The sequence below is a fragment of the Empidonax traillii genome, unplaced genomic scaffold (assembly GCF_003031625.1).
Source record: "Empidonax traillii isolate 1590-97213 ecotype Southwest subspecies unplaced genomic scaffold, ASM303162v1 scaffold1478:size103887, whole genome shotgun sequence".
Lineage (NCBI taxonomy): Eukaryota > Metazoa > Chordata > Aves > Passeriformes > Tyrannidae > Empidonax > Empidonax traillii.
The window spans coordinates 1-20,769 of record NW_020956671.1 but is presented as its reverse complement, the minus strand read 5'-3'; the positions used below and the strand labels follow the sequence as shown (position 1 = coordinate 20,769).

At 39.3% G+C, this 20,769-nt stretch overlaps 1 protein-coding gene across 4 annotated transcripts in view; it reads right to left on the bottom strand.

Moving 5' to 3' along the window:
* Positions 1-8,055, bottom strand: part of DNAJC13 (DnaJ heat shock protein family (Hsp40) member C13) — a 56,262-nt gene extending 48,207 nt beyond the window's left edge. For 2 of the 4 annotated variants that reach the window (XM_027907474.1, XM_027907475.1), the window contains exons 1-3: positions 7,901-8,034; positions 1,892-2,078; positions 601-681 (exon numbers count right to left, since the gene is read on the bottom strand). In XM_027907474.1, the coding sequence (XP_027763275.1) occupies positions 601-681; positions 1,892-1,896 (86 nt within the window). In that variant the 5' untranslated portion in view covers positions 1,897-2,078; positions 7,901-8,034. Of the gene's footprint in view, positions 1-600; positions 682-1,864; positions 2,079-7,900 lie in introns of all 4 variants that reach the window. The other 2 variants (XM_027907477.1, XM_027907478.1) reach the window with 2 other exon arrangements.
* Between the last annotated feature and the right edge of the window lie 12,714 nt (positions 8,056-20,769).

The following is a 20,769-nucleotide window of genomic DNA, read 5'->3' as shown; positions in this document are numbered from 1 at the left end:
ACCAAAGAAAGTCCTATGACACTTCAAAAAGTATGCACAACAGCTGACTTCAGACACAGCGTAACAGACACCAGTTATGATAATTTAACAGATAGTTTATTAGAAGTTCCCTAGCTTTTGCAGTATCACTGAAAATTCATTTTTAGATCAAAGGGATGAAGTTTATTCCTATTAACAGAATTCTTCAAATGCTCTCAGTTAGTAGTTTAATAGATAATCTATTACACAACCTGTTAAGGACATGTGTGGACTAATGACCCTCATCTATTAAAGTACATAAGACACTACTCCTCTCCAAACCTGTTCTAAGAAGTATTCCCACTTTCAAATTAGTGCTTTACATAGTAAGTTCAAGAGATTCAGAAACTGAGTAAGTCAGGTGGTTCATTTCAGAGCTACACCAAAGTGTGGGAACATATGCAGAGAAAGGCTAAAATGTAATATTTAAGATCCAAACTGATTCTAGTGAACATACAGTCAGTTCAGAGACTGAGCAGCAGGAACCCATCACTTGGATGCACTTAAATCCAGTAACAGGTAGAAGGGTCACACAAAACATTAAAAAACCTCCCCAAAAGTAACAAACTTCAAACTACTTACTTTCCCCTCCATGAATGTTTTGTTGTGTAGAAACAAGCAAGATCTCTGTTTTCTCTAATTATATTCATTCTGCGCCAAGACCTGAAAACAAAGGAGACATCCTGTTAGTACTAAGGATTTTTATTTAAAACCTAAGTTCACTAATCATCAATACGCTTCAAAACAAAAAGACTGGGGTTTTAAACACTCAAGTCACTGCTTTGTCAATTCCACACACACACACACAAAAATTAGGAATACTTTATCAAACAATCCATAGACTAAGTTGCACATGGTGCTGCACAGGAATTATTAGTTTCTCTACTGAATTTGTTACACTAGCTACTCTTTAACAGTATCAGGTTCCAGTAATTTATGTCCTGTTTGCCCTATTACCATCACTCTACTTTCACTGCACCTTTGCAGATTCACATTCAAGTGTATTTTATATCATCTCCAGAATGCTTTATCCCTGAAAATTTTTTAGTATCAAAATTATTTATTATCAAAATTATATATATATTTATTATATATATATAAACATAACTCCAGCTAAGCCAAATTCTTATTGCAATTTTGAAATAAGCAGCAAGGAGATATCTGGATATCAGCTTGTTTTCCAGTCTGTGACAGAATCTGAAGTTGAGAAACTTATTAGCTAAGCACTACGTTTAAAGAGCTGACTAAGTACCCCTCCTGTGCTGTAAAAGTTTAAGCAATCTCACCACTAACATCCTGACATGCTTATTTCACATAAGAATATCTATTCCCTAAAGACACACTCAGGATTTAGTGAAACTTGTCCACAGCTGCTTGAGTGGATCATTGCTTTAAAAGCTGCTAAGTTCTAAGGAATGTTTCTGAACACTATCTTCCATGACTGAAACAGATGCGTGTTCAGTACTTAGGAAATTAACTTTCTTTTTACTTCACAATGCCATAGGCAAGGCACTTAATCAGGGAATGTCTGCTCAAGTACAGAAGTGAAGCTGTCACTCTCAGTTTTATCTACAGCATTAGTTTTATTTTCAAATGTGTCAAAACAGGCTTCCCTGTTACTGATTAATGACTGGTACTACTCTCAGGTTCACACCATTAACGTGGTGGCATCCCCAAAACATCAAGCACTTATTGATTTGGTCTGCAAGAACTGAGGTTGCCCAAAGCAACTCTAAGGTAACCCAACCCCAGTCAGTACCCCACTGACTCAAAGTTAGATTACAACCCCAGTTATCTTTTTACATTCAGCTAACTCTACTTGATTTGGCAAAGAAAGATTTCTTACTTTGAGATGGATGACCTGTAACATTACCTCATCTCTAATTTCTACCCTCTACAACTCCAGGCTATTTTCTTTCTGAGCAAAGACTGCAGCAGTTATGGAGTCATAAACATGAAGAATGGATAGCCTGACTGAAATGAACTTGAGAATTCCTTCCCTCAGGTGAAGAAGCAGCACAATCATCACTACCTACTGAAGAGAACTTGAGGTCCTGCCTCTGGAAAGAGAGAAAATCAGTATTTACATATTTCAATCTTTGAGTCAAATTTTCAGAGTTAATACTCCAATGACCAGTGGCAAGCTAAATTCTCTAAATCTAGTTATTGGAAACAAAGTTTCGTGAGGAGCAAGATATTCAACAGTGTTATTACTACTGATTGTTGACACCTACCTGGACTTGTGTAAAGCATTTGACACTGTCCCACACGACAATCTTGCCTCTAAACTGAAGAGACATGGATTTGACAGATGGACCACTCAGTGGATAGGGAACTGGCTGGATGGCTGCACTTAGGGAGTCGCAGTCAACAGCCCAGTGTCCAAGCGGATAACAGTGACAAGTGGCATTCCTCAGAGGTCAGCATTCAGACTGGCACTGTTTTAACATTGTCAGTGCCGTGGACAGTGGACCCTCAGCTGGTTACCTAGAGAAGCTCTGGATGCCCCACTGCCCTGTCCCTGGAATTGCTCAAGGCCAGGCTGGATTTGGCTTTGAACAACTTGGTCTACCGGAAGGTGTCCCCAACCACGGCAGGGGGGTTGGAAATAGATGTTCTTTGAGATCCCTTCCGACCCAAAGCATTCTATGATTATTCCTCATGTTCTTCATTTCACCTGGTTTAAGAACTATATTGTATTATTATTGCCATGGATTGAAGTAAAAACAGTACACTCTATCCAAACTACTTACTGTACAGTAGCACCCTTTGGGTCTGATCATTTCGTGTTTCAAAGTTATCTTTCAGAACAAAGTGGCAGACACTCAATCTTCATACCCTTCTTTCAAAGCCATTTTCTTGACATTGACTAATGTATTAGTAAAAATAAAATAAGAGGCTTATAACAAGACTAGCTCCACTAAGTATGGGATTAAAAGATCTATTTATCTGTAATTCCAGTTTCACCAATACTAGACTCCTCTGACCAGCCCTATGAAGTCTCCCAAACCTGAACACCACTTGCTCTAGGGTATTTAAAGCAAGATGTTCTCCCGTTGCAAACATCTACTCTTAATAATACAGAGCTCAGAAATGCTCATTTATGAACTACCAGCAGCTTCCAGTAATTTTAACACCAGCATCTAACTGGATTCAGGATACTGATACATGAAGTATTGTAGGTGAAGTGCAAGTGACAAATTCACTTGACTTTTTTGTTTAGGTCAAAGCTACTAAAATCATTAAGCTTTGATGCTTTACTCATTGTGCTTCTGGACAGTGACTGTCACTATCCCTCCCACTGAGAAGATGACCACAGAGGTAATGTATGCCAAAATCTAGTAACAATTATTTCTTGTACACATTTTCCAGCAATTTAACAGTGAGAAAGGCTAACAATAGCCTAGTGTTCTGAGCTGCTATGCTGAGGTCCAGCAATCATTTTTCAGTTGTCTTTAGCTCCACAGGAAGTGCAAGATAAAGAAACAGTTCATGCCAAAGAGAGACATTTTAGAAGAAATCCCTTCACTGGTTCTGCCAGTCTGGCATCATTCTTGCTGTACTATCTACAATGTGATACAGTGTAATTTTAGCACCTAAGACAGTATAACCATTGACTTTGCAGAACACATCAGGATTTATCATTAATCAAGTTTAGCCACATTGCCAATGTAAGCTACAGTGGCCTGCTTAGTCTTATCACAAAAATTTCCTAAAATAAGAGAACATTCTTGTTACCTTTACCTCTTCTTCTAGTGTTCAAGAGACCTTCAAAAAGTTGACTGACTTTACACAAAAATTGAGTTTAATTCTTTATTTCACTCATAAAAGTATCCACGACAATACAGTCACAATTTTAATAATCATCTTAAGTGTCCTTTGGTATCTAGTAGTTGAAAAATCAAAACTCCAAAGGTTATTTTGAACACTTTGCAGCACAGCCATTCCATATCCATACTCATGGCTCTCAAAGGTTTGATACCAGACAAACACCTACTTCAGTGGTCCCATTTCCACTGGAGCAGAGGCAAGTGAGTACTTTGAAAGTAGCACCTTACAAACATGTTTTGTTTGGTTGAGAGAGTTCAGCCATGCTGAATGTAGCCTAGTCAGATAATCTGAGGTTCCTGCATGCAAAATATTGTCTATGATTTGGAACTTCTTTTGGAAGCCTAACTTAACACTTCCCCAAAATACGTCCCAGACATTTTAATCGGCTTTTTCACAGGACAGAAGTTCAGCAATACTTTTCTATTTGGTCCTTTTAGTGCTGTAAATAGCAGTGAAATAGCTTTGGGGGAAGAGCTGAAACCACATTTTTGCGTGCCTCATGTACCAGATATAGCAACCCCTTGAACTAAGGGGCCTGGACTGCTTCCAGGACTCCCCCTGCCTCAGGGTTTAAGCTATACAGAATCACAGAATAGTTTTAGTTCAAAAGGACCTTTTACACGAGCAGATATATTACACAAGCTGTGTTAAACTTGCATGTACTTTCCACTTTTCCAGGATTTCCCATTCTTCAGACAAAACTACCATCTGGGAAAACAATCTATTTCAGGAAATTGAGAAAAGTTAGTCTTAAAGTAGCACTTGTAGAGCTAGAAACAAAGCTGTGACCTTGCAGACATCAAAGCAACAGGTATAGCTGTAATTATACATAAGTGCCCTTCAGTTTAAATAAAGTCAGAAGTTTGGACACGGGTCCAAAGTTTAGTGCAGAATTCAGATTGACTTTTTTCCTGATCAAATTATTCCTCTACTCTTACAAGACTCGCAGATCTTTCTTAAATGAAGGTTTAGCCAATGCTAAGGTAGGATTCAGAGCCTCAGACATGTTTATTATTCTGTTCCACTGGGGGGAGGAGAAAGAGAAATGCTGATAAGAAACTGAGATTTCTTGGGGGAAAGAGGAAGAGAAATGCAGATAAGAAACTGAGACTTCTTTTCAAAAATTTATTCCAGCACAGCTAAATACGAGTTAGAATTCCTGGAAAGTCTTGACTACACAGGGACAGATACCCACAGCAAGCTCAAGTATGAATTTTCTGAGAGAGACAAGATGTACTGTGAGCATAAAATAAGGGATCAACTAGAAAAAATAAGAGAACAAAGCACTGAAAAAAATCCCCAAGGTTCTGTTAATTGTGGATCTACATATCTACCTTCTATCTTAGAGGTCTGGAGCCTGATTCCCAGTCATCTACACCTCTGTAGCTTTAAAGGCATTATTGAAATAAATGAGTTTTTCTGCACTAAAATGTTTTAGTTGTCTAGGTTTCATCTGCCTCTTTCACTGCTGTGTGCACTAACTGGCAGAGTTTTACGTTCACACAGATGCTTTTTAACAAGCACTAAACTTCTTTCACTTCCCAGAACAGCACTCTTCTCTTAAAGTACTACAGTCTAATTAGCTGTGGAAACTCACATTTCTTAATCTGTTGAGCAGGAACTCTCAGTCCTTTCTGTAAGAGGAGAAAGAGATAAGGCCCACAAGATCCTCAGAAGAGGCTGAGTGCAGCCTGCCTCAGTGACAGCAGCAATCCTACCTCCCAGCATCCAAGACATAAACAGGCTGAGATTTTTAACCTTACTACTACCCAAAATGATGGTGACATTATTAATGTCCCTCCTCCAGCTGACTGCTCCCATTCCCTCACTGAGAAGCAGCATTAAGGACAAAAACAAGTGGGAAAGATTCTGCTTTTCTTTTCCATCTACATTAGCATTCTGCTGGATCAGTGAACCCATCTGATTCACCAGCTAGACAGGTGAGTATCAGAATAAAAGGATTTACTCACTAATGGGGGGAAGTAAAAAAAAGTGCTCCTTTCAGTCATAGTTTAGCTATCTTGTCATATTTCGTCAGAATATTGCTCTGTTTTATTAGTGAGGCAAGACAGTTGTTAATTTTTTTGATAGAATAGATTTTTGGAAGCAAATCAAGAAGTTGAACAGTTGAAAGTTAACACCTCAAGATACGGTTGAACGCCAGCTGAAGAATTATTAAGTCAGGAAGTTAAACTTACTGAGCTTCAAAATGTAGTTAAAAGCAAAGTCACCTCCTCAGTCTGAAACACAGACCTGGGCCTCAAGACCAATCCCCAGCATAACACTTAAAATCTGAAAACACACAGTGATTCAGTCCCTCAGGACAAATACGTATTTGGAAACTATGAAAAAAGCCACATGACACACAGAGGATCAAGCAATACATATGAAATAAATCTTTTAGAAATGTCTTCCAACAAAGCTAAAACTCAAGGGTAAAGTTCCTGGAAAGCCTATACCACACAGGGACAGAAACGCAGCTCTGAGTCTCCAAACACTCAGAAATTTGTTGCAAGTGGAAAAAACCACCAGTAATAACGGAAAGGAGACAGTAGTTTCCAGCTAAGTGTTCTGCCACTTGGCTGCCCACAGCAGGCAGGAATTAGACCGAGCTGCATATCGATGAATTGAAGCAGGCTGGAGCCAAGCACAGTTTTTACACCTGTAATAATGGCCCTGTTATTTTGAGCTTATTCATGGCAGGTTGTTTGAAGAGCATCTTCCTAATGCAATCCTAAAATGAAACTTGAGTCAGTAGCAATCCCTTCAACAGCTTCCCTCCTTTTCTACATATCTCACAACACACAAGTTGCCTGTGCAGACAATTGTGTAATAATTAAGAAAAGACTTCAAAGAACTTAAGTTCTCAAACAAGGAATATTTTCTGAAATCCAGTATTATTTAATCAGCGCTAAGTAACAGGAAACAAAGCGGTTATCTACCCAACGTCATCTTCTCAGACCATCATGGATACTTGTGAAAGAGCAGAGAAGAAAAAGGGAAAATACATTTCAGATTACATTAGCTTCAAAAGCAGCCACATAGAACAGATTAGGTGCATTAATAGGAAGTCCCCAAATAAGCTTATATGCCCATGTTTCCCCTCAAGCAGAATGCTCAAACATTCCTCAGCTTGAGAGCACCAAGCTGAAAAGAGAAAAAAACCCCTTCCATCCAAACTCAAGTGCTAAGACAGCACATTTACGGTCCAGAGCTTGGCCCTCAGTACATACACATCTACCAAGGTGCAAGCTCTATTCCACCCAACAGGAAAACCTGTCCCAAACACTGCTGGCAGCTCACCGCAGACAGAAAACCACTCAGCATGCCTACTTGTTTTGACTTCCAGAAAACAAAAAGCAAGTGAAAAGCATCCATGGAAGAAATTCACACACTCCAGGAAAAATAAGTGCATTAAGGGCAGATTTTCTGAAGGATGCATTTAGTTCTGCTCATGCTCAACACGAATACTGTTAGCACTCAAAAAAGAAATCAAATCTCATCTCTGTGAGCACAAATCTCCTCCACATCTCTCTCGCCCTTCATAAATTATTTCCCAAAGCATGTCATGATGGGTGTATTTTTATCCGAGGCCAGGAGGAGGTAAATAACGTATATTTTCTAAATGGACACGCCAGTACTCATCCAAGAAAGAGGACAAATTCTGCCCGGCGGCTACAGAAGCCGCATCAGGTGCAGGGCACTCCGAGGGAAGGACCGGGCAGGCTGAGGCTGGAAAAAAACCCCAGCGCGCTCCCGTGCTCGGATACAGGAAGCGAAGGGCTTGAGAGCGGCTTGTGATAACACAGGTACCGCTGTGCTGGGGACGAGGGACGCCCGCTCACCGCCCCGGCCCCTCACGGCTGGGGCAGGGACCGGGGCTGCGCCGGGGCAGCATCAGCCCCCAGGGGCACAGCGAGCGCTGCCTCCAGCCCTGCCCACACCGCCCCGCCCGCCCACCCGGCCCCGAGCAGCGCCCGGGACTGTGCAAGGAGGCGGGGGCCACCGCCACCGCCACCGCCCCTTCACCTCCCCCGCCGCTGGGATTTACCTGGCCGGGGAGCCCGCGCTGCCCGGACCTGCCCCCACCAGCACCGCGCTTTCCCAGCGATCAGGGCGAAGGGGCGCCGAGCGGAGCCGTCGCCCCTCAGCCCCAGGCCGGCCGGGCGGGCGGCAGCCGCGACACCGCTCCCGCTGCCTCAGAGCTCGGCGCTGGAGGCCGCCATCTTAGTTCGGGTAGCGACACCGCCCCCTCGGCGCAGCCGCCGTCGGGCCCGGCGCCGTCACGGGACGCGGTCACCTGACGGGCCCTGCCCCTGCCTCCCTCTTCCCTTTCCCCTTCCCGCCGCCTCGCCCGCCCTCCTGCCTTCCTGCCGTCCCACCCTCGCCCCCTGCCCCCCCTTGCCCTGCCCTGCCCTGCCCTATTCTGTTCTGCCGGGAACCGAGGCAGTTCTCTGCGTACGCGCTGAGGCGCCGGGTGCAAATTCCCTCCCCACCACCATTGCCCTCGCCCGTCCCCTCAGAAGTGTGGCCGACCCCCGGTGTCGGGGCCGAGCGTGTGCGGCGCCGAGCCGTGGAAGGCACGTCGAACAATCAAAAGCACGCCTTTTAATTGCTATCCTTATTATTTGTGCGGTTGTAAAAGCAGCGTTAAATGCCGCGTTAACGTTGCCGAAGCTGAATCACTGGTTCATGTTGTTGGCTAACCATCCTCGAGAATTCTTACGGGACTCTTGGTCTCCCCGTCAACTTCCCCACACTCTGTACCACGTGTAAGATTTCCCCAAGATGCTGGAAATCTATTGGCAGCATTGTAACGTCTCCTTAAAATTCCGAATGATTTGGGTTAATATTTTGAATATTTCAAAATATGACTCGCATTGGAAGATATGATCTTACCTTTAAAAAAAGCCCTTTCCTTAAAATAGTGTTATTAAAGTCTACAGATGAAGAGAGAAACGAGGAACAAATTGTAACTGGAAGGAATTATCTTGGAGAAAAAAGATCAAAATCACAGGCAGGCAGTTAATTGCTACTTTTTAATATCCTTTTCATCATCATATAAACTATCCTTCGTATTTTACGTAAGACATTTAAATACTAGTAAGTCATTCCTTTGATAACTCTACTTCTCTGAATCTGGGACACCAGGCTACAATAACGCTAATGGGAAAATAACGTTACTTTTGGGAAGCTGATAAATTGCTTTTGGTTACAACTAAAAGGGAAAAAAAGATTTAATGTTTTATTAATATACTAGGAATTGCAGAAATCTAACTTCAGAGGGAGGTCGTTTGACTCAGAAGAGTTTCCTTGACTGAGTGCATGGAAAAGTTTTAGGGCAGGCTTAGAGCGATTTATGGTTTTCTTGATTAGTTGGCTTAGGGTATTTTTTTGTTCATGGGGTTTATATTTTGTGTTAGTAATTTTTGCAGTTTTAATATAGGTAGGTAAAGCACATCAAGTAAAGCAGTAGCTTGTTAGATGTTTATTACTTGAGAACAAAGAATGACATTTGCATAACAGTGTAACGAAGTAGTAATCAATATTTTAATAGATTTTAAACAGACAGCACAGATTGTATTTCAGTATATTTATTCAGCTCAAGCTAGTATTTCAGTAATTATGTGTTTTCCTCTATTTTTGGACATGCTTTTGTGTAAGTAGTGATGTTAGCTTTGTAATGCAAATGACGGATAAAAGGAAAGGAGGACACAGATTAAGATGGAGAAAATATGAGAGAAAGTGAAATAATTTTGAAACTGTTATTCAGAAAGAAATAAAACAAGAAATGTGTGATTAGCACTTCAGACAGGCAGTAATAGAAACTATATTGTACAAAATGGTACGATGTCTTTCAGAAATTAAAGTAGGCCAGGATTTCCTAACTGTTTAATTGTAAAGTATGTGTGAAATTACACTATGTGCAGACAATGCAGACAACAGCATTCTAGTTTGCTTGTTTTTTTCTTGGGATATGATAAAACTCTATATTTTTAGAGATAGGGTCCCATTTTTCTGTTTAACTTAAGGTTTGTGGAAATCTGGAATACAAAAATTGTGTTTTCAACACCTTCTTCCAATATAAAAGTTTACAATTTTATTTTCAAAAGCTATTAAAAAGAAAGCGAACAAAATCCTCACTCCATTAATGCCAATGGCAGATTTATTATTAGCTCTCTGACACAGGTAGTGTTTGGCCCTTAGTTTTCCCAGTCACTTATAGAGTCAGGAATCATATGAGAGCAATTATCATTATTAAAATAAGAATAAAAAAACACAGTTTTGATGCCTTCTTGAAAGATAAAGTGTTAAATTGCTTCGATTCACTTTGGAGAAGCAAAGCCATATTCATTTCTTCTAGATCTTTCATCTAAAGTACTGCAAATGTCAATCTGACCTTTTCTGTTCAAGTACTTTAATTTCCAAAAGAGTTCGGGCCATCTCCAAGCTAGAGAGCAAGGTCTCTCCTTACCATCCTGTTATTGAAATCTTGAAGGAAAGAAGGAAGAGTTCTGGTCCACTACTAAATAATTAATACTCCACCAGCTATTTTGGTGATCAGCACCTATTCTGACAGACTGGGGTTTAGGATGGCTGAATTCTTCAAGAATGCTACAGTACAGATACAGGAGAGAGCCAGTGCTAGGATTCTCTGCAGCAACATTAAATACAATGATTGTAAATACAACCTATAATAGCAGAGATCCGAATATTTTTAAATATTTTAAATATATATTTAAATATTTTAAAAAATAATAAATATTTTATTGTGGTTTCTAGCAATAACAAAGAACAAGTTTCTACCTAGCCTGCAAGCAGCAAGCAAAGGACAAATTAACTTCCTTTCCTAATACTGTCTTGAATGATGGGACAGAATTTTGTGTCATCTGTTTGGAGAAAGGAGAGATTCTTCCACCCCTCCTTGTCTTACAAGAAAATAAGTTCCTACTAGAACTGGGATTAGTACATACCAGGGATAGTTCACAATATATTTGGAGGGTGCAGGACCATCCACTCTTAGACTGACTACTGTTGTTCTGCCGTGAAGTGATGAGGATCTGTCCAGCCTTCTTACACACTGTGTCTAAGTGGTACACCACAGCTTAGTATAAATTTAGGATAATTAAGAGGAAATATACTTACTAATTGTAATTCTTAGGTGACCAATTAACAGTAACAATATCCTGTGATGACTATTTATAGGACTTGACTGAGAGAGGATAACAGAAAGATTTTGAAAGGGACAAAGGGGAGGGAAATGTACAAGTCCCACCTGAAACTACTTAAATAGCATGCCTCTGTCCTGAATCTTGTCCCTTTTACTCCTAATTTGTAACAGATGCCAAAATGCAGATTACACAGAGGGTCTTTGGGAAAATCAGACTCACATTACTGCCTCGGTCTTCTACTCTTTGTTATCCTAAAGATACATTAAGGCTATGCTGACAATTTGCCAGCAGTTCAAAGCTCACATCAAATTTGTATGTAAGTTGACATATTTTTTCTAAAAGTACGTGCAGATAGTAATGACAATTTATCTTCTCTGTATCATTAATTAAAAGGTAACTTCTGGATGCTCCCTTTTAATAATTCTAAATTTCTTGATAGACTCGTCAAATGATAACTTGTTTGTTACCTCAGCTAATAGCTTGATAATACCTGTAGCCTAAGCTAATTACTTCATGATAAATTTTGTTGAATTACTAATAAGCACCTTCAATAAAGTGATTCATGCCGATCTGTATTTATATTCATAGCATTCCCTTTGGCTACAATAACTCCTATTTGGATAATCCTTTAATTTTGGCATCAACACACGAGCAGTAGATACTCCCATAACAACTTTTGATCTCTTTGTCCTCCTATAGCCAACCCTGCATAACCTGGTCTTTTGGTGTGTCTTTGAAAGATAACCTACAGATTATCTTTTAACTCTTTTGCCTTCCAATAGATAGGTTCCAGTCTTAGTTGCAATGCAGTCTTAGTAGTTTATGTGGGTGCATCTGGTGTAAGAAAAGTCACTATAACAGATTTACTTAATAACTCAGATGTCATTCATAGTAAAATGAGTTCTTTCATGGAACTAAATAACAATTCACAATGATGTAACAGCTACTAAAAGAATGACAATATTTTTTTTAAAGTGTGGTTATATTTTTTCAAAGGAAAAAGTAAAGGCGAAATGTGTTACTTATTGCATGTGAAAAGAAAACAGCTGAGAGAGAGGTGATGATCAGTCAGCTTTGACAGGCTAGACCTGAGAACTGGAAAGATAGGAAGCGCTGTGAGGCTACGATTTTGGAAAATTTTACTGTTAACAGAACAAGTGCCTATACAGGGAGGACTTCTTCTCCAGAAGATTGGTACAGACAACTCACAGAAGAGGGAAAGCAAAAGGAGAAGAGTAAGGAAATACCTTGAAATACCTAGATCTGGCATAGGGAAACACTGTTAATGATACAGGTAGCTGAGAAGGACTGGGAATGTCTAGAGAAGGAGATGGACTGAGCTGAGGAATAGAAGCTGAATCAACATAGGAGGCTAGGAAGAATCAAGTGTAGAAGCAAGGAGCAGGAGAAAGGGTTTAACAGAGCAACAGACTGAAAAAGACAGGACAAAAGAGGCAACACACAAATAGTCAGCTAAACTAGAAACCAGGATAACTCAGGCTGAGAAAACTAATGCTCACAGGTATTTAGTATCCCTCTAGTGGATGCCAACTTAATTCTGTTTTTAGTTACTGTTAATATTCTTGTCAGAGATCGGTGTTGCAGATCTAGATGTGGTATATGGTATAATCCCACATTATAATTATGTAGAGTCTTAAACCCGGAGAATTATACATTTACACACATAAACAACCGTGCAATATTGTCATTGTAAAACCAAAAGTATTTAAGAGTTAAAAAATTCCAGAAGATTAGGATTGCCTTTGCAAATAGTTGCATGCCTATGTGCTATATTTTTCCATGGGAACTTTGCCTTATTTACTCCACAAGATGAAAGGACTCATTGAATACACATGCATGCTAGACTGTCTTCTATTCACATTGCTCAGTTTGCTGGCCCAAGATTTATTTAGTGTATACTATACCAACTCTATTATTCAAGCTTCAGATTTACTCATTTCCATATTGACATTTCTGTGACATTCTTCAGTACACGGAGTGTTTCAGGAGCATGAATTAATTTATTTTCACAACATCCTTCTGCTTCTAATATCTGACTAGTTGAAAGTACAGTAACGTTTCTTTTTTCTGTATAGTCTTGTGTATAATGTCCAAATATCCCAGCACAACCCTTAAAAATTATTCATTTTTTTTCAAAAACACACTTCTCCTCTAAAAAGGAAAGAAAAGGCAGCAAAATTGATCTCTCCCTGTCTCTTTTTATGGACAGGAGAACCAAAACAGATAACAATGTACCTTTCAGGCTTCTTCAACTTCTTGATCTACATGACAGTGTGTCATATCATGTTTTACATGTCTTATGTATTTGAGAATATGCTCCAGTCTTGTGAAATTCCCATACTTAAGACATGGAATTGTCAACTTTGTCAATTTATTTGTTAAAGGTTGATTCTTACTGGAAGGGCTAAGTTAAATTCAAATGCTAGCTCAGGACTAGGAATGCTACTAATGTGAGAAACTGGGCATTGACAGAGTGGCCAAGAATTATGTTCAGTAACAAAAAAGAAAAAAAAAAAGAAAAAGAAAAGTGATTCTGAACACTAAAATGTTTCAGGAGCAGCGTGAATTAGTGGGACAGTAGAGAAATTCAGTCATAAGAATTTTCTGGTAGAACTACTCAGAATCACAGTGTTACTCCTTGAGTGTATCTATAGCTGCAGTGCCTTCCAGGTAATAAAGTTTGTTCATCTAAATCAAAAGGACCTCTGAAAACCAAACAACAGGTTCTCTGTTTATGCAATACAGTTTTCATCAGCTAAAATTATGAAGAAGTGACTTATATATTCTTGACTTTCCACTGCAGCCTGTACAGCTTGTAGAGGGAAAGTAAGTATTAATTCTCTGATCCCCTAGCTTTGGGACAAATCGCAGAATTAGAAATGAGTGAGATTACAATGCCCAACAGAAATAATTGTGGACAAAGCAACAAAGGAATTCTTTACCTTGCCCACAGTGCCTCAGAGAATTAGAAAAGTCTTACTATTTTCAGAGAGTAAAAATGTTCTCAAGAATATCCAGTCTTTCTTCCATCAAAAATTGTTCATGAAGCACAGAGAAGAACAGAGGAGATTTTAATGAAATAACTTGTAGGCCAAGCCTTTGAAATTATAGCCTTGTGAGAAAGAATGTGAATCGGGATTCTTTAATTTTTCTTTTTTTTTTTTTTTCTTTTTTTAAACCTTCCCATAGTCCAGTGGTATGCTCTCTACCATTTAGAATGACTCTGGTAGCTGAGAAATGCAGACTAACTGTTCATGAATGATACGTCTGCAAGGTGGTTTTGTGAAAACAAAAGAACATTTTGTGGCCTAATAACATTCCACAACTCCAATTCTTCTGTAAATAGATCACTACTAATACCACCTGCAGCAATGAAAAGGCTTCTGGCTGAAAGATCCAAGTTTCATAATATGTGGAAGTTGTATTGTTTTTATAACAATTTAATCTCAAGCATTATCTGTGCACTAGTGAAAGACCCCCAACAACAACAATAGCTTAATTACCTTTTTTTTTAATTTCCCACTTTTTCATGATGGATTTAAAAAAATGTATTTTGTTTTCATAAAAGTTCGATCCAACAACATAATTTAATAATAAAACAAAGAGTGTAATTATCTGTTTACTGGCAGTCAGGAAGTCCACATTAGTTCAAAAGCTGTTTTGCTGAGCTGTGTTCAACTTCTCTAAGCTTTCAGTTGTTTCATTATGAGATTTCACCAGACACCCCTGGCTCCAGCACCATGGCAGAGAAAATAGGATGCCCAACACCTGCTGCTCTGCACATTTTCATACCGCTGCTTAATACCTACCCCTGGTCTTCACAGAAACTGTTTATAGCTATTTCAAAGGTTAGTATAGCCTTGTGTATATGTGGTTTGTAGTATACACATCTTCCTGTACACAGCTCAACTTAAGCTGCTCTCTCCCTACCACTGTCCCTTTTTGCCATGGAAAACTGAAAATTAACTGTAGTGATTTTGCTTTCACCTCACTTCAGTCAGAATGCCTAAAAATCATCAACAATGGTATTTTAGACGATATTCCTATGTGTAGCTTTATGTCTTGGTATAACTACCCACTGCAAGGAATGGCACACAAAGGCCTGGTTTGTCCCTGCATGGCAGAACTGGCATGTCACACACTGATGGCAGAAGGTGCAACTGATTTAATTGGTGTTTAAACCTGAAACCCCTAACAGAGACAGAAAAAGCCTTGATCCTGGGAGCTGTGCCTCCTCCTCGATGCAGACAGATCTCAGGTTTGAAAGGTCATGGACAATTACCCTACCCAGTCCTTGACTCTGTATCTCCAAATAACAACTTACATAATGCAGGCTCTCCTTTTCCCTCTGACAACTTTCAGGACTTGATTTCAGTGAAATACTAGAGTCCCTGACAATCATTGTGTCATGTTTGTTTGTGATTTCAGCATAATGCTGCATCACTCTTCTAAATAAATATTCAGTGTAATGTCAAATGTCTACAAATAAGTAATTCTGATATTAAAACATTAAAGCCCCCTGCCATCTCAGACTGTTGGGTGGACCAGAACCTGTAGGCCAAGGCAGGCAGTCACCAAGTCTCCTTGGTACTACGGGGCCAACGAGCTCCAGCTGGCACACAAGTCACTGACCTCCTTGTCCCTGTAGCAAGCAGGATCCAGACAAATAGAGGTGAGTGGCTGCTGACATTTGGGTAGTGCACTGAGGAGGCTTTTTGCTGAAAAATGGACCTGATCATTCATCTTGGCAGGAAAAAGCAGCAGATTAAGACATTGCCTTTGGCACATAAATCATTGTTGGTGCACATGCAAATAATGACATGGTGGAGCCCATGGAGAAAAAGAAAGTGATTGAACCCGTGTAGGTGGGCTCACTGCTATTCCCTATAGGCATATTCTCACCCTTATTTTTCACAGGCAAGAAGTTCGGTAATTTATGTGAGAAATGTATTAAATTCTCTGCGCAACACCAGTAATCACTAGTGCTGGTCTGAATGAGGGTGGGGCACATTACTAGGAAACACACCCTCTCCTTGGAAGAAGGCTTTGAAGAAGGAGCACAGGTGCCTATAAAGCTTGGGTGATGAGTTATTTACAGTGATAATAAGATTAAATCCATGTTAACTGCAGAAGGAGAGTGTAGCATTATACTACAGTAGTGCTAAACTGCATTGCAAACGTGGGACTTAAAGAAGTTAATAGTCTGCCTTTCCCTTGTTGCTGAATGACATCTACAGTGTAAGAATGCTGGACACAGTGAGTCACAAAAAGAGCATCGGTCAGCATGATTTTCCGGCTCTTTCCTGTTTCCTGTAATAAGCAGAAGCACTGATTTGGAAATTTCTGTTTTCTTTTGAGTTGGTAGATATTTTTTCTTAGGTCTTTACAGTTTCACCTTCGTTTTCCTCATGTTGTTGCTGCTTTCGGTTTTCTCATTATGACGGAATCAGGGATTCCATTACCTATTTCTCAGTATTGCAGAGATACTGATATTTCAGCTTCCAGTGATAAAAGAGTATTTCATTTTTAATATCCAGATCACTGGGTCATTTGGCTGAATTAATGGAAAACAGAAGTCGATGAATCTGAGCAAGCACAAGAACCAAGCCAGAAATACATGCAGCAAGTTAACACCCTTTCTAGCATCCATTTCAGGCAGAATATTATCCATATTATCTTCCCACACTTCTTGCTTTGCTTTGACACAGATCGTGACCATCAAATGGTATATGAGGCATATGCTGTTGTTTTTAAGCATAAGCATATGGATACTTATGTAATCATATTTAGTGCTAGTTTGTTTTTTGGCCAAATTTTCCTGAACTTCTGCTGTCCCATTTTTAGCGTATGGCAGAGAGGGGTGTAAGAAAAGAAACTTGAATATATCCTTATTTACACCTCTTAATTTATGGAAAATAAGAAGTTATTATTGTATTATGCGTATAAAACAGTTTGGATTATATGAATTAATCAGTTGTTTGAGAAATTACTTAAGAGTGAACTAAAATCGGGTAATGTGCTTATTTAATTAGTGGATTAGCTAATAAGTGCTATCCTCTTGAGAGGAGGGTAGACTAAATTTAAAAATGCTTGAACTGTCCCTCAATTGAGGTGATGTTATAGCAGCAATGAAAAGGACTATGTATGTTCTCTATCCTACAAGCTCAGAATTCTTTTGTTTCTGCTTTTAGTTCAAATTCCATTTTGAAAAGAGGAATATCTCCCATTATTAGAGTGTCAAGAATAACATTCATGAATATATAAACCAATTTCATAATTGTTCAAGCTTTTTACTGATACTTTTCCCCCACAATCTGAAAAACAAGTGATTTGTTAGCAAAAAAGGCACTGAGCCTTTTTTGAACTGAGCATGTTCAAACTGAATCTTTTATGAAGAGGTAATTATTTGCATAACACCAGATATGCTGATTAATTACTTCAATGTGCATCTTATGATCTGAAGTGACCTGACCCTTACAAGAAAATGTTTCTATGCAGAAATAAGATTGAAGTCAATAAGGTATACAACATATTTTATATAGAAATAGCCTAAAACTGAATTGTTAGTTCATTATATTTGAATACACTAAGCATTTTGGTAGTCCTTAAGAGAAAATGAAGTATTTTATTTATTTATTTTCTGTTCTTTTCTTGTGTAAAAGTGGCTAGCAATTATGTCTTTGAATAAAACTTGCTTTTCTCTCTGACCAGTGCTTAGAGATCTGGTGCACTCAGTTTTTTAGGAACACTAATACAGCTTTTGACAGAAGCACAAAGTGATGACTCAGCACATGGCAGATAAAAGACGAACTGTTCAGTTTGGCCCTAAATTTATTTTAGTTCAACCAGTAAACAGGGGCACAGCATGGACTTTGCTGATTAAAAGCAAAACTAAAAAAAAATCCCTGAGGCTGTGTTTGACAATGTTCCAAATTGTAACAAGCTCATCACATAGGATTCTGTTTCCTTTTATTTTCAGGTCCTGATACAGTACTGGCTTCAGGCATTCTTATGCAGAATATTACTCTTTCACTGTGGCTTGGTTTCGGGTTATTTTCTCCTAGGAGGATTTATTTCTTCTTCTTAAGGCCCTGGAGAGACTTAATAGCCCTGCCCAAAATTTGAGATGTTTGCAGCTTACCATGTTGTTCCTCGTTTCACTGCTCACGTCCTTACCATCTAGGCAGACCTACCTCTGCAAGCCTTTGCTTATGCAAGTGCTCTTGTTGTGAATGTTCAGAGTCAATGGAACTCTGCATGTGTGATGAGTAATCACACAGGTGAGGATTTCCAGGAGATGACTGCAAGTGTATTACATATCTTCACATTCCCTTCGCTATTTTTTATCTCGTATGCACTTTCTTGTCTGCTCTTCATGTGTTGAGTGTACTTCAAGCAGCATTGCTCTGTACATTGCTCTGTAGAAGGCAACACAAAATCAGTAATCAGTTTCTGATCATTAACTTCAGCTACCTCAAGAAGTGCCTTTTTTAGTGTGATTACTACTATTAAAAGCAGTATAAATTTATTGCAACAATAAACCGGCTTTCATTATATCATAATTTTCAGTAGTTACACTAGGACAAGATCTCGAAGGAGAACTTGGAGGTGGGAATTTCCTTGCCATGAGTCATTTCTCAAGTTACTACAGTCATATCCATAAATAGCTTTGGGGTTTGGAATTTTTATGTTCTAGATTTTCCCAAAATTAGAAAACTACAAAATTTCAAGCTTGCTAGGCCTGAAACAGCTGTTTCTAGAGCAAGTGTGTCCTTCATTGATTGATGATAGAAAGCTTTTATCTGTGTGTGGCAACAGCCTCTGACTTCAGATGACAAAACATTGAAAAATCCCCAGCTGAAATTCCTGCAGCCAGACTGAGTGGCCAGATATGATTGGTTAGATCAGTCATTGTAATCACCAAGAAATGAGAAAATGCTGGTGGAAAGTCTGGTCAGCATGGAAATTTAATATAGCTCAGCTAAGCTTGGAATCAACAGCTACACTGATCAAAGATGTTTTTCCTCTCTTCTTCCATTTATGAGTTCTGTTGGACTAGCTGACTACAGGAGTTAAGCACAGATTAAAATGAACACAGGCTAACAGAGGGTCGGAAAAACATAATCATCCTCTGAAGTTTTGCCATTGAATATGACTGAAGTTCTTGTCTGTGAAAAAAAATCACTGGTATTAAGCAGCCTAGTGTAGTGAAGTCTGCTATTTTCTGAGTCAGCAAGATGTCTTCATTTGACACTAACTTATCTATCAACTTCCTGCACGTGTTATCTAGAAGAAAATTTTAAATAATATCTTTTCTGCTTCTTTTAAAAAGAAGTTAGTTCTGGAAGGGCAGAACTGGCCTTTTAACATCCGAGATGAATTTAGCTCCAGATCGGAAGCATCAAAGTGGGCTAGATCCCATTTAAAAACAAGCTTTCTTATGATTTAGGTGGGAAGCTGCAAATGCCAAGATCTTGTCTAGGCAGTAGGTGGCAGACTGCTCCCAGTAATCCGCAGGAAGTTGTGACTCAGCCTTTCTTAATGCCCACGGGGCTGTAGCTTAAGGTGATGCTAAGAGAGATTTAAAGGTGGAGAGATTCCTAGGGTTCAAGCAGTCCACCTGCCTTCACAGAGCATGCCAGGGATTCTCCGGTCAGCACTTGCTAGGACAGGGGATGTTGCTTCTACACGTGCTGTTTATCAGTTCCTAAAGTAACTGTGGCAGTTTACCCTGCCCTGCAGCAGCTGGGTGACCTTGGTCTTGTTGTGGAGGATTTGCCACTGTTGATACTGAGCCGGCACTCTTATGGCTTTGACATCTCCTCAGAACATTATGCCTGTAGGTTTGTCACTACTCAGAAATCCCTCTTAACTCCAGATACCCCAAGAAGTTTTTTAACCAACATAGAGTTTAGCACATGGAATTTTGTCTGAGGATGTTTATAGATAAACCAAGGCCTCCAGTGATCTCTGCATACACAAAATAGCTTCTCTGTAGTACTCAAAAAGCTGCCCAGTCTTTTAATAAAGCCTTTTTTTTTTTTCTTCTTTTTTTTTTGTTTTGGTGCTTGCTTTCCCTAAATGATGCTGACCTGGAACAAATCTACTTCTCTCTTTATAGCAGATTGTATTTCGAATTTAAATTCATCTTGAGGGGTTTCCCCTATGCCCTGCTGCTAACAATTAATGCACATAAGGCAATACTTTGTCCCTTAGCTTTCGTCTCTTATGTTTCATTGCAAGAGAAGCTTGTGGTGCTTACACAAACTGTTTTTCCCATCACACTTTTTTCTCATGCCACTATTTTGCTGCCAGGTATTCTATCTAATGTGTACTAAGACATTTCCTTCCCACTTAGGACTAGGTTGTTGTACTAAAAAACCATACAACACAATGGTCGGTAAACACTTGGTGGAGCTGCCCTTCCACTATGCAAAAATATTGGATTTGATTTATGAAATTATATACTTAGCATTCTCCAGATTATTTAGACCTGGTTTTGTCACCAGAGAAGATTTAAAAGCAAAAGAATCTATAAGCATAGATTTTCATAATAGGAAAAGCATCATAAAAGTACAAAATAACCAAACATTATGGAATTTATATTTTTATAGATTATGCTCATTTTAGCTGCTTCTGTATTTAAGCTGAATTTTGAGACTGATCCTTTAGGCTCTGCTAGCGATTAGTGGGACATCACATGAGTATGCAGAAGCATAGTTTTTTT